This window comes from Budorcas taxicolor, chromosome 6 (assembly GCF_023091745.1).
Source record: "Budorcas taxicolor isolate Tak-1 chromosome 6, Takin1.1, whole genome shotgun sequence".
NCBI classification, from domain to species: Eukaryota; Metazoa; Chordata; class Mammalia; order Artiodactyla; family Bovidae; genus Budorcas; species Budorcas taxicolor.
In genome coordinates this window covers 58,485,994-58,500,130 of record NC_068915.1, presented here as the reverse complement: position 1 = coordinate 58,500,130, position 14,137 = coordinate 58,485,994, and the positions used below count along the sequence as shown (strand labels likewise).

At 40.3% G+C, this 14,137-nt stretch overlaps 1 protein-coding gene across 1 annotated transcript; it reads left to right on the top strand.

Moving 5' to 3' along the window:
• The first annotated feature begins 10,830 nt into the window (after positions 1 to 10,830).
• Positions 10,831 to 13,269, top strand: TLR10 (toll like receptor 10). The gene has a single exon (XM_052642239.1). The coding sequence runs from the start codon at positions 10,831 to 10,833 to the stop codon at positions 13,267 to 13,269; it is 2,439 nt and encodes an 812-aa protein (XP_052498199.1).
• The last annotated feature ends 868 nt before the right edge of the window (positions 13,270 to 14,137 follow it).

Genomic DNA, 14,137 nt, shown 5'->3' with positions numbered 1-14,137 from the left:
AGCAACAGTGAAATGTAAATATGCAAAGTTAGATTAAGATCATGTTGTCATTGATATACCTATGGCTGATTCATATTGATGCTGATGTTTGGCAGAAACCAACAGTATTGAAAAGCAATTATCCTTCAAAAAAATAAATTAAATTATTAAAAACAGATCATATTGTCAGGGGTTTGAAAGTCAAGCTATGGAGACTTGACTAGAAGTCTAGGGATTGACTAGAATAGCCTAGTCTTGACTAGAACATAGGGCTATATGAAAGTTATCATTTTTACTTCTATGAGAATTAATAGTAGAAAGCAAATTGAAACCATGACATATATGCTAAAAATTATGAAAGCACTCGTTCTGTAAGGGATGTTGCAACAGTCATTACAGCTGGATTTTCCTGTTTTCTCTAGGATGATTGAACTTTAAGATTTCACAACCAAGTTCCAATTACTTAGTACTAACCATGCATCAGTTTGGTAGGACTCCAAGCCTGGGTGGCCTAAACAACGGAAATGTATTGTCTCTCAGTCCTGGAAGGTAGAAGCCCAATATCAAGTTTCCAGCAGGGCTGGTTCCCTCGAGTGGTGGAGGGAAGGATCTGCTCCAGGCCTCTTCCCCGTGGCTTATAGATGACTGTATCTCTCTGTGTTTCTTCACATGGTCTTCCCTCTATGCCTGTCTGTGTCCAAATTTCCCTTTTTCATAAGGACACCAATCACATTGGATTATGGCGCATCCTGACAACCCAGTCTGAACTGATATACTACCTGACTACGTTTCCAAATAAAGTGACATTATGAGGTACTGGGGTTTAGGACGTCAGCAGAAGAATTTTGGAGAACACAATTCAACTGGTTACTTCTTGTGAGTCTAAAAGAAATCCTGAAAGGGAGTCATAAAGTCAGTTAAAGTTTATTTAACCAATTCAAGACTTGGAGAAGTTAGATCAATCCTTTATGGAAATAACTGATCTTGTCAGTGGTCTTAAGGAGTTTACTAGGAGCTTGAAATTGTATTTGTAGAAACTCCTGCTGAAGAATTCCAAGTTGGGAGATGAAGAATCAGTTCAAAATGTGAACAAATATGTATGAATAGTAAGGAAAATAAGAAAGATGTCACATGTAAAGGAGAGAAACATTGCAGATTGGGTGAATGTAAGCTCTGCTTCTCAATGTCTGGGTTGTAATGCTAACTCTATTACTTATATGTGAATGGTGCTGGATAATTTACTAGATCTTTCCAAGCCTAAATTCATTATTTGAAAAATCTGTATTGTCAATGCTATGGTCTTCCCAATGGTCACGTACGGTTGTGAAAAGGCAAAATGCCACAGAATTGATGCGTTCGAATTATGGTACTGGAGAAGACTCCTGAAAGTCCCTTAGACAGCAAGGAGATCAAACCAGTCAATCTTAAAGAAGATCAACCCTGAATATTCACTGGAAGGACTGATGCTGAAGCTGGAGCTCTAGTATTTTGGTCATCTGATGCGCACAGATGACTCATTGGAGAAGTCCCCTATTCTGGGAAAGATTGAGGGCAGAAGGAGAAGAGTGTGTCAGAGGATGACATGGCTGGATGGCATCACCGATGTAATGAACATGAACTTGGGCAAACTCCGGGAGATGGTGAGGGACAGGGAGACCTGATATGCTGCAGTCCATGGGGCCACAAAGAAATGGACATGACTGGGCGACTGAAGAAGAACAACCCTTAGAGTTGCTAGCCAAGACCTTTAGATTTCCAGTTATGAGTTAAAGATTGGTTACAATATGTCCCCCTACGGGCAGAGTTCACATGGCCACCTTTCCAAGTGGTTCTGTTGAAGCCCCTTTTCCTAGGATTGAGGTAAGAGGGAATTCATAATATACTAAAAATGCTCTGCAAAACCCTCTTCCAATCCTTAACTCCTTTCAGATTCTCCAATAGCTTCTATTAACTAGAAGTCAGCGAAGGGTTGTAGTTATCTAGTCTCACACTTCACTCCAGGGTTCTCGACCAAATGGAGATTAAAATAGTTCCATTTTTATCAGTTTCTTATATTAATAAGACTGCAGGGAAATGGACATGTTTACGTAGTGATAAGGTGGGGCTTCCTGGGTGGCACTAGGGGTAAAGAGTCTATCTGCTAATGCAGGAGACATAAAAGATGCAGGTCTGATCCCTGGGCCAGGAAGATCCCCTGAAGGAGGGCATGGCCACCCACTCCAGTATTTTTGCCTGGAGAATCCCATGGACAGAGAAGCCTGACGGATTACAGCCCATGATAATAGGAGGGCCAAGTAATTTGGATTTTATATATATATATATGTGTGTGTGTGTATAAAATCACAGCCTTTGACCTGTAATTCCACTTCTGGAAATCTATCCTGAGGAAATAAGTTGAAATGTGAACAAATATTTCTTCACAAGCCTTGCCTCATAGGTCAGTTGGTAAAGAATCTGCCTGCAATGCAGGAGACTCCAGTTTGATTCCTGGATTGGGAAGATCCGCTGGAGAAGGGATAGGCTACTCGCTCCAGTATTCTTGGGCTTCCCTTGTGGCTCAGCTGGTAAAGAATCTGCCTGTAATACGGGAGACCTGGGTTCGACCCCTGGGTTGGGAAGATCCCCTGGAGAAGGGAAAGGCTACCCACTCCAGTATTCTGGCCTGGAGAGTTCCATGGACTATGTAGTCCATGGGGTCGCAGAGAGTCGGACATGACTGAGTGACTTTCACTTTCATGTTGATTTCAGACTTATTGTTAACAGTGAAAATTTTGAAACACTTCAAATTTCCAGCAGTGGAAGGATGTGCTGGGTTCATTTAGTGACATATTTTGCAATTATTATAAGTACTGTATACAGTTAAGATGGTAAATTTTGTGTTATATGTTTTTTTTACCACAACCTAAAAAAAAATTGTAGAGGACGTTTACTCATTAACTTAAGGGAATACTTTTATTACAACATAAATGAAAAGCATAGGATGCCAAATAGTATGTACAGGATGGTTTCAATATGTTTAAAATATGCAGAGAAAAAAAGTCTAGATGAAAATATACAAAAGCATTATCAGCACTTGCCTGTGCTTGATGCTTGCTTTTGCTTTTACATTTTTCTGTACTTAAAAATTTTACAACCAACAACAGCAAAAAAGAAATGAGGTTTAGGAGAACAAAACTAGGTCTCTGTTAGAGGTGGGAGCAGTAGAGAATAAGTGTTGTGAAGCTGGGTTCTGTGCCTATGCATCCTGGAATTAAAGCGTGGCTCAATTTCTCTATAAACTGTGTCCTCGGATGAATTCTTCAACCTCTTCCAACCTCCTTTTCGTCATCTGGAAAATGGCATAAAAACCATACCTTGCTTCTAGGATTGTTAAGAAACCAGAGGTATAATGTGTGGAAAGCCAGGGTCCGGCTATTCACTCTAGAGCTGGAGGTGCACAATGGGCAGGAGGACACTCCCGGGACAGGCTAGCTCAGCCTGGGTTCTGCCTCTTCCACCTCCTTCTAGCCACCCTGAGTGGTTATGTAATGCCTCTCTGCTTTGTTGCCCTGGGTGTAAAATAGTCTCATCCTGTTGTTAGGAGCATTCAATGAGTTAATATGTGTAATGTCAAAAAAACAGGGCCTGGCCCAAAGCAAAAGGTCAATAAATGTTAGCTCTTATGATGATGTCAGTATTATTGCAGTTATTGCTCTCTTCACTATCTTATGTCACCACACGGGGAGCTGGAGATGAGCTGCTCATCATGTTCAGTCTAGATCGTCCTGGGCTGTCTACATACATAGACAGAGATTTCTATCTACATATAGATAGATGGAGGTATAGATTTTTTACCCTTTCTTGCCCCTAAAGCCTTAAGGATAAATTTCTGAGGACACAGGTTCTGATAGATGTTTCTAAAACAGGATCATTTGTGGATTGAACAGGGTTAGCTGAGAAAGGGAGCCAAAGCTGGAAACAGCGAGGTGAGGAAATGAGAAATAGCAGTATTTGGCGTTATCGGGAAATATTTTGTGGTGAATTAGAGTTTCAGTTTGTTGGTTGATTGTAGCATGGCCATTTATTAACTTAAAACTCTAACCCTATTTGTTCACTATGGCAGCCACTAACCATGTGTCACTACTGAGTTATTAAAATGTGGCGAATCTGAGTTGAAATGTGCTGTAAGTGTTAAATACACATTATTCTACGAAACAAATAATGTAAAATATTATGTTAGTAGTTTTTTATATTACATGTGAACATTTTGATGTATTGGAGTAAACAAAATAATCAAAATTAATTTTTGTCTTTTTAAACTTGTTTACTAGATAATTTAAAGTTACTTATATGATTTGCCTTCTTTCTGTATTCTATTGGACAATGCTTCTCTAGTCTTTAGTATTAAAGAACCAAATCTCTGCAAAATTATTAGGCTTCCACTACTTATTTGTTTGGGGCTTTCCTGGTGGCTTCGGCTTCCCTGATAGCTCAGTTGGTAAAGAACACACCTGCAATGCAGGAGACCCCGGTTTGATTCCTGGGTTGAGAAGATCCACTGGAGAAGGGATAGGCTACCCACTCCAGTATTCTTGGGCTTCTCTTGTGGTGCAGCTGGTAAAGAGTCTGCCTACAATGTGGGAGGCCTGGGTTCGATCCCTGGGTTGGAAAGAGCCCCTGGAGAAGGGAATGGATATCCACTCCAGTATTCTGGCCTGGAGAATTCCATGGACTGTGTAGTCCATGGGGTCGCAAAGAGTCAGACACGACTGAGTGACTTTCACTTTCACTTCCCCTGGTGGCTCAGTGGTAAAGAACACCCCAGCTTTTGCAAAATTTTAAAATTTTCTCCCCGCCTTATACTCATCGAGTGAAGTAAATGAATGATGAACAATTTGAAATCCCTAATCACGCGAGGATTTTTTTTTTTTCAGAAATTCAGGAAAGTGTGAAATTGCTCAGTCGTGTCCAACTCTTTGCAACCCTGTGGATTGTAGCCTACCAGGCTTCTCTGTCCATGGGATTCTCCAGGCAAGAATACTGGAGTGGGTTACCATTTCCTTCTCCAGGGGATCTTCCCGACCCAGGGATCGAACCCAGGACTCCCGCATTGGAGGCAGACGCTTTAACCTCTGAGCCACCAGGGAAGCCCACGTGAGGATTTTTTTTTTTTTTCAAAAATTCAGGAAAAACTTGTGACTATTTTCTCTTACTGATATTTATAATTAAACTAGAGCTCTACCAAAACAACATATTTTCCACACCAGACTATGTGCTATACTGCAAGAGCTTTAGGGGGAAAGCAGATCCTTCAGGTGGGTTGACTTGGGTCATGTGATTTTCCTACCGGTCTGCCCTGGGGACTTAGACCCTACCAAAGGCAAGACAGAAAATAGGCCTGTAGACTCTTAGGTGGTCCGGGGGTCCTCTGACCAATAGAGATGCTCCATTTTGGATGATGAGACAAAGAGCCAAGTCAGATTTCTTAGCTTGGGGGAAGTACCCACACGATGAGGCTCAGCTCCACCCTTAAGTCAAGACACTGAGAAAGGCAGAAAGTAGGAAGAAATAGAAGCAAAGGCAGCAGTAAAGAGAAGCTAGGATTCAAACGTGAAGCAGAAAGAGTCAAAGAGAAGCTGAACCATAACTAGAGTAGAGAACAGCCCTTGCCCACTTAGGCTGGTGCAGCAAGGTGGGCATCAGGGCTGCCTCAGGGAGTCCTGAGGAGTCAGTGTTCCAGGTCTTTGTGAAGCCTGGCCCTGTGCTGTTGAGCCTCCTCACTTCCTGGGGGCTCTTTCTCTTTTTACCTGTAGTGTCTTTAAAATAAACCTCCACCACTTGAGGTAATCCAAAGCTCTCTGTTGGTTTCAAGTTATATATGAAGGCATAAATACGGCACGAAGAAGTTTGAGATCAGGGGAAGGCGTGAGGAAAGAAATGTATACGAGTGACTGAGTATGTGAGAGAGAGAGAGAGAGAGAGAGAGAGAGAGAGAGAGAGAGGAAGACAGACAGACAGACAGAGGTAGAAGAATATTGGGTCAGATATCGCTGAAGCCCAAAGTAAGAGGATAGGGAGAAAAAGGGAAGGAAAAAAAAGGGAACTATTTTTGAAGGGAATAAAAAATAATCACTAGCCGAAGATATCAGCACATACAGTTCTGAGCCTACTATTCTTACTGCTAATTGCAAATAAAGATTTAAAGATTCTAGAAATTCCAGGGCAGAAGGAATACTATACAAACCCTTAGGCACCTGAAGTAGTGAAAATTTTGGGCGTTGGAGTCAGATAGACTCAGTTTTAAATCTTGACTCCATCTCTTACTGGAGAATGGCCCTGGGGAAGTTTTTTCTTCTGTCTGGACCAGATTCACCATTTTCTAAGTTGGCTTGACTTCTTTCTGAAAATTAAATTTAAACATAAGTAAAGAAAAATTCCCCATTCACTGGGAGTGTAAAATGTTTAAGAATGCTGGGCTCTGGGAAAGGGAAGAATATGTCTTTGGACACAAAAAAACGAAAGTGTTTATTTTATTTGATTTTATGAGAGGGCTCTATAGAATATGTGCACTGGAGATGGATGGCACTAATGATTGAACAGCTATGTAAATGTATCATACTTAATGCCACTGAACTGTACACTTAAAATGGCTAAACTGGCAAATTTTACTTTATGTGTGTGTTAGTTGAACAGTCATGTCCAAGTTGACCCCATGAACAGTAGTAGCCCACCAGGCTCCTTTGTCCATGGAATTCTCCAGGCAAGAATACTGGAGTGGGTAGCAGTCAGATTCTTTACCATCTGAGCCACCAGTATTTCAGTGCAATTCTTTAAAAAATAACCTAAGATTGTATGAACTCATGCAACATGTAATGCCACCAGCATGCAGTAGAGGGCAAAGGAGGGTACGCTTCACAGAAAAGCTTGATTCAGCCACTTCTGCAGCCAGTTCTGGTCCTGTGCATCAATCTTCCATACCTGCAGCTCTGTGGAGCCGCTGCAAGCCTGAGGGTAAGAACTCTAGCTTTGACTGCTGTAACACTCATGAAAAAGAGAGAAGGGCTGTGTGGGTCTGTTCTAAAGAAAATAGGAGGAAAAGATTTATTCAGATTTTCAGATTTGTCATCCTTATTCCGTAGATGGGAAGAAAGTAGCCTTGTTCAGATTTTTAGTATTTATTACTTTGCCTATACTAATCTGAAGGTTAATGACTAGTGAGTGACATTGGGCTTAGTATTGACCACTGCTGATCTGAGGAATTGTCCTGCAGTTGCCTGAGAGTTTGCGTTTCCTTTTTCTGGTTTCTTGAAATTCATGACCCCTAGCAGAGCATAGATAGCTTCGAGAGAGGCAGGTATGTAGGAAGTGAGGAAGAGACCACAGTAGCACTAACCCTGCTAACGGAATTAGTCTCGGTAATCACACTCTATGGTATTTCATTTCAGAGTTTGAAATGCCTTCGATTTGCATCCTGAAGGGACGAGATAGGTCTGGGTTCAAATTCATGCTCTAGCAATTATTCACTGGCTCACCTTGGGCAAGTGACTTAACCTCTGGTTTTAGCTCCTCCATTTGCAAAATGGGGATAAAAATATCCATCATTTTGTTGGGTTATTGAGAAGATTGAACAAAATAATGTATGGAAAACAGTTATCTCAGTGCCAGGGAAACAGGAAACACTTATAAAATGTCAGTCATTCTTATTCCTTTCTCCATTTTTTTTGCATCATTTGGAAAAGAGAGATTAGATTAAGTATTTGGCAAGCCACCGATTGTCATTTTATTTTATGGTGTCTTTTGACTTGGGCTTTTAAATCATAAGCTATTAAAAAAAAATCATTCTGTTTTTTACCTTCTTTCAGCAGCCAGTAAGAGTAGCATAACCATAATAAAAATGTGTTTATTGATTGCATCTTTCATCAAAAGTTTGCATCCTACTTTTTAAAATGTTTAAATGAAATGGCATAATTTATATGCATTACCTGAGAGAGAGGACCTTTCTATTATATTAAGAGAGGTTCAGAGTCAGTTCCGCTTACTTCTTTAGAATAAGTTTCAGATGAGATTGTGTTATTGGGTAAAAAAGAGAAGAGATGAGTAAAACGTGAAAGCTATAATATCTCAACTTACAGGATTCCAGATAAAGCAAGTGGGTTAGATTTTGCTGCACTTTTCAAGGGTTCTAGCTCCTAGACATAGGAGCAACTTAAGATGAGTTCTTATGAATTGAAGTACTCTTTGAGGTAATAATGTTAAAAAACACCTCATCATCTTAATGTCTATAAACTGCCAGTATCCTACAAGCCATAGTGGAGCCTGGGAAGAAAAAAAGTCAAGGAAAAAAGTAGTACTAATCCTGTCTTTATGAAAAATTTTTTTTGATATTTTGTTTATTGTGGGTTTTACATTAATTTTACTTTAAGAATTTTATTAAAATATTATTTATCTTTATTAACAAGTTTCTTGGTGCCTCTCAAAATCTGTGCTGAAACCACCCTAATCTTGGCCCTGATAACTGCTACCATTTGTGACATGCTAGGCATGATACCATCTGAGCCACCAGGGAAGCCCAAGTGGTTTATACATATTATCTCTTTAACGCCTTTGCACAAAACCCATGTTACAAATGAGAAAACAGAACCTTTCAGCAGTTAAATGAATAATCTAAGTTATCACGGCCAGTGAGACGTTAAGATTGGACTGAAACCCAGACATATTAATTTCTATCACTAAACTCATTCTGTAATCATCATGTACTACATTATAACAGGAATTCATAACTCCAATTAATTCATTTGATATATATTTTGAGAGCATATTATATACCATACTGTGCTAAGTGAAGTGAAGTTGCTCAGTCGTGTCCGACTCTGCGACCCCGTGGACTGTAGCCCACCAGGCTCCTCCGTCCATGGGGTTCTCCAGGCAAGAATACTGGAGTGGGTTGCCATTTCCTTCTCCAAGAGATCGTCCTGACCCAGGGATCGAACCCAGGTCTCCCACGTTGTAGGCAGACGCTTTAACCTCTGAGCCACCAGGGAAGCGAAATACAATATTGAGATCACTAATCTACTTTTATACATATAAGCACATGCCATGTACTAGGCACTATCTCTCTGCTTGGAATGCAGAGGTGAGCGAGATTGTCAGACCCCTTCTATCATGGGTGTGAGAGGTGGGAGTGGTAGTCAACAAATAAATAAATGAACAAAAGTTTCAGATAGTGGTCAGTGCTCTATTTTGTAGAGAAATAAAACAGGATGAAGAGAATGAACAGCAAGTTAATCTAAATGGCCTCTTTAGATTAAGTGGTCAAATCAGGTTTCTTAGAGGAGATAGAGTTTAAGTCAAGACCTAAATGATAAGATCTGGCCAAGGAAGGATGAGAGAAGAGCATCCCAAGCTGAGGTCGGGGCAAGATGATGTAGCCAAGGAACAAAGAGAGGGGCAGTGTGATTGGAGTGCAGAGGGCCAAGAGAAGACCAATATGAAATGAGATCCCAGAAGGAAGCAATAGGAGCACATGGAGGATGCTATGGTTCAGCATTTGGAGCCTGGATTTCATTCTAAGTGCAATAGTATCAATACATTAGGTAGGACATAGGTAGGGAGCTACAACAAGTGACTCCTAAATACAGTAGCTGCAACAAGACAGTGCTTAACTAAATGGCTTCATCCAAGTCAGTCCTTGTAAGTAACTGATCTAAAACCTAAGGTGGGCGGCACTTGCAGATTTATTTGCTGGATTTCTTCAACTGTGTTTAAGGGAACATTGAAGAATCAATATGACCTAGAGAGATACAATTTTATCATGATTCATGTATTATAGCATATTTGGAAAGCAGATTTACCTTGACTCATCCTAGGAAGACAAGATAGCAGAGTGGTTAAGAGCCCAGGTTCTGCCCTCACCATGAATTAAGTTTGTGACTGTGGTGCAGTTTCAGGACCTCTTTAAGAACCACATTCTATACCTATAAAGACTGAATAGTGATAGCACTTACCTTACAAGGCAGTGGTTTTAAGGGTCAGTGTATGGAATATCAGTGAATGGTAGCTGCTGTCCAAAAAAACATCAAATGGCCACTGCCTCATTTGCAGGAGAGTCAATGCGGTGTGGAGATGCTACCAGACAAGATGGATATATGTCATCATACATTTGTCCAAAACCTTAGAATGTACAACACCAAGAATTAAGCATAGCATAAACTATGGACTTTGGGTGACTATGATGAGTCAGTGTAGGTCCATCAATTGTAACAAATGCATCACTCTGATTGGGGGGGAGGGATTGATAATGGGGCAGGCTGTGTATGTGTTGGGGCAGGAGGGATATGAAAAAATCTCTGTACCTTCCCTTTAATCTTGCGGTGAATCTTAAACTGCTCTTTGAAAAATGTCTTAATTTTTAAAAATTTCTTTAAATCTTCCTAAAGCTTTCAGGCTATTGGAAGGGGATGTAGTGGTGGTGGTGGTGGTGGGGATTGTTGAACATGACTTGGCAATGCTATTGCTTATTTGAACTGGGTGAGAGGCACTTCTGCCAATTATGATGTATCTATCTCCCTTTGGGGAATCTTGACTTGTCTCAGTGATGGGGGTGTAACACAGCAACTGGCTTGGAAATCCATGAGCCAACCTCTGAGATGAAGTCAAAGATTCAGTGAATGGGTTGGGAACCTATTCCAAATTCTTGGTGAATATAATCATATGTTGGCATTAAAGAAAAGTCCTACAGGGTTTAACAAATCACATAACCAGCTAACGGTATATTGTCTTCTCAGGATTTGAATTCATCTTCCTCATTCATGTGAGGTAATGTGTGATAAAATTCATCTGAGGTGAACCAGTGATAAAATCCTTGGAATTACAATGAGACATATCAGAAGCATTTACATATTTTGTAGTATTGTTATGTCTGTGCTTAGTGGGGCTTCAGAGCTGCCAGAAGAAAGAGAATTGACTGCCAACTTCTCCAGCATGTCTTTAAGAAAGGTTCCTGAAGACTTGACCCCAATTACAACCACACTGGATTTGTCCTATAATCTCCTTTCTCAACTCCAGCATTCAGATTTTCGTTCTCTCTCTAAACTGAAAGTTTTGATTCTATGCCACAACAGAATCCAAGAGCTGGATATCAAGACCTTGGAATTCAACAAGGAGTTAAGATACTTAGATGTGTCTAACAACAGACTGAAGAGTGTAGCCTGGTTCTCACTGGCAGGTCTCAGACACTTAGATCTGTCCTTCAATGACTTTGACACCGTGCCTATCTGCGTGGAGACTGGCAACATGTCACACCTGGAAACCCTAGGTTTGAGTGGGGCAAAAATACAAAAATCAGATTTTCAGAAAATTGCTCATTTGCATCTAAATACTGTCTTCTTAGGATTGAGAACTCTATCTCATTATGAAGAAGGTAGCCTGCCCATCTTAAACACAACAAAACTTCACATTGTGTTACCAGTGAACACAAATTTCTGGGTTCTTTTGCATGATGGAATCAAAACTTCAAAAATATTAGAAGTCACTAATATAGATTTGCAAAAGAGCCAGTTTACAAGTTATGGGTCTCAACAAAATCCTATTTTAGAGAATGCCAAGACATCCATTCTGTTACTTAATAAAGTTGACTTATCCTGGGACGATCTTTTCCTCATCTTCCAATTGGTTTGGCATACGTCAGTAGAGTACTTCCAGATTCAACATGTGACCTTTGGAGGTAAGGTTTATCTTGACCACAATTCATTTGACTACTCAAATACTGTAATGAGAACTATAAAACTGGAACATGTACATTTTAGAATTTTTAATATCCCCCAGGAGAGCGTCTACTTGCTTTTTACCAAAATGGATATAGAAAACCTGACAATATCAGATGCACAAATGCCTCACATGCCGTTCCCTATGTATCCTACAAGATTCCAACATTTAAATTTTGCTAATAATATCTTAACAGATGATGTGTTTAAAAAATCTATCCAATTGCCTCATTTGAAAACTCTCATCTTGAAGGACAATAAATTGGAGACACTTTCCTTAGTGAGTTACTTTGCCAGCAACACATCCCTGAGGCACTTAGATCTGAGTGAAAATCTGTTACAATATGAAAATGACGAAAATTGCTTGTGGCCAGAAACCTTGGTCACCATGAACTTGTCGTTCAACAAATTTGCTGATTCTGTTTTCAGGTGCTTGCCTAGAAACATTCAAATACTGGACCTGAATAGTAACAAAATTCAAACTGTCCCTAAAGAGATTACTCACCTGACATCTTTGCGAGAGTTAAATCTTGCATTTAATTTTCTAACTGATCTTCCTGGGTGCAGTCATTTCAGAAGACTCTCAGTTCTGAACGTTGAAATGAACTTAATTCTCACCTCATCTCTGGATTTTTTCCAAAGCTGCCAGGAAGTTAAAACTCTAAATGCAGGAAGAAATCCATTCCGGTGTACTTGTGAATTAAGAGATTTCATTCAGCTTGGAAAATACTCAGAGGGCATGATGGTTGGATGGTCAGATTCATACATCTGTGAATACCCTTCGAATCTAAAGGGCACTCAGTTAAAGGATGTTCATCTTCCAGAAATATCCTGCAACACAGGTTTGCTGATTGTCACCATTGTGGTTATCATGCTCGTTCTGGGGATGGCTGTGGCCTTCTGCTGCCTCCACTTTGATTTGCCCTGGTATCTCAGGATGCTACGTCAATGGACTCAGACATGGCTCAGGGTTAGGAAGACAACTCAGGAGCAACTCGAAAGAAGTGTCCAATTCCATGTGTTTATTTCATACAGTGAACACGATTCTGCCTGGGTGAAGTATGAATTGATTCCCAGTCTAGAGAAAGAAGATGGTTCTGTTCTGATTTGCCTTCATGAGGGAAACTCTGACCCTGGCCAGAGCATGACTGACGATACCATAAACTGCATTGAGAAAAGCTACAAGTCCATCTTTGTTTTGTCTCCCAGCTTTGTCCAGACTGAATGGTGCCATTATGAACCCTACTTTGCCTACCACAATCTCTTCCATGAAAGTCTTGATTACATAATTCTTATCTTACTGGAACCCATTCCACTTTACTGCATCCCTACCAGATATCCTAAGCTGAAAGCTCTCATGGAAAAGAAGGCATACTTGGAATGGCCCAAGGATAGGCGTAAATGTGGCCTCTTTTGGGCAAACCTTCGAGCTGCTCTTCATGTTAATTTATTAGACACCACAGGGCCATGTGAACTACAGACATTCACAGAACTGAATGAAGTGTTTCGAGGTTCTGCAGTCTCTCTGATCAGAACAGACTGCCTGTAGAGCCCCACCCACTCCTAGGGAGATTGGGACCTGCATATACTGTTAGGATATAAATTGATACAACCTTTATGATGGCAATTTGGCAATATCTATTAAAATGAAAAATTGTCATTTCTTCATGTCAGTTCCTTGAATGAGTTCTAAGAATGTATCCTATAGAAACACATTTTGCAAAGATTTATGTAAAAATGGTGTTCATCCTGGCATTGTTTATAATCCTAAAAAACTGAAAACAGCTCAAATGCCCACAAAGTAAGGACTGATCTACTAAATCACAGTACATTAACACAATGGAATATTACATAGCCATTAAAACTGAGCTTGCTGTGTATTTATTAACTGGTATGGAGAAAATTGTATTTTGGTTTGTACATTGAAATAAGAGTCTAAAGGAACCTAGACCAGCACATTGGTGTAGTAACAGTGTGTTTGGGTCTGGGAGTTTGGATTACAGCAGTTGGTTTCTATGTTGTATATTTCTATAATGTTGGAGTTGCTTGGAATGAATCTATATTTCTTTTGCAAGCAGAGAAAACAATAAAAATATTATTTTATATATAAAGTATTTTTATTATTTATTTATTCATTTATTGTTGGCTGTGCTGAAACTTGGGGACTTCCCCAGTATCTCAGTCACAAAGAATCCGCCAGTAGTGCAGGAGCCCCTGGAGACACGGGTTCGATCCCTGGGTCAGGAAGATCCTCTGGAGGGCATGGAAACCCACTCCAGTATTCTTGCCTGGACAATCCCACGGGACAGACGAGCCTGGTGGGCTACAGTCTATAGGGTCTCAAAGATTTGGACATGACTGAAGCACCTTGGCATGCATGCATGTGCTAGGTCTTTGGTGCTTCTCACAGGCTTTCT

Excerpts from the sequence above, each read along its gene's own strand:
- TLR10 (XM_052642239.1), top strand. The coding sequence starts at position 10,831 with ATGAGACATATCAGAAGCATTTACATATTTTGTAGTATTGTTATGTCT.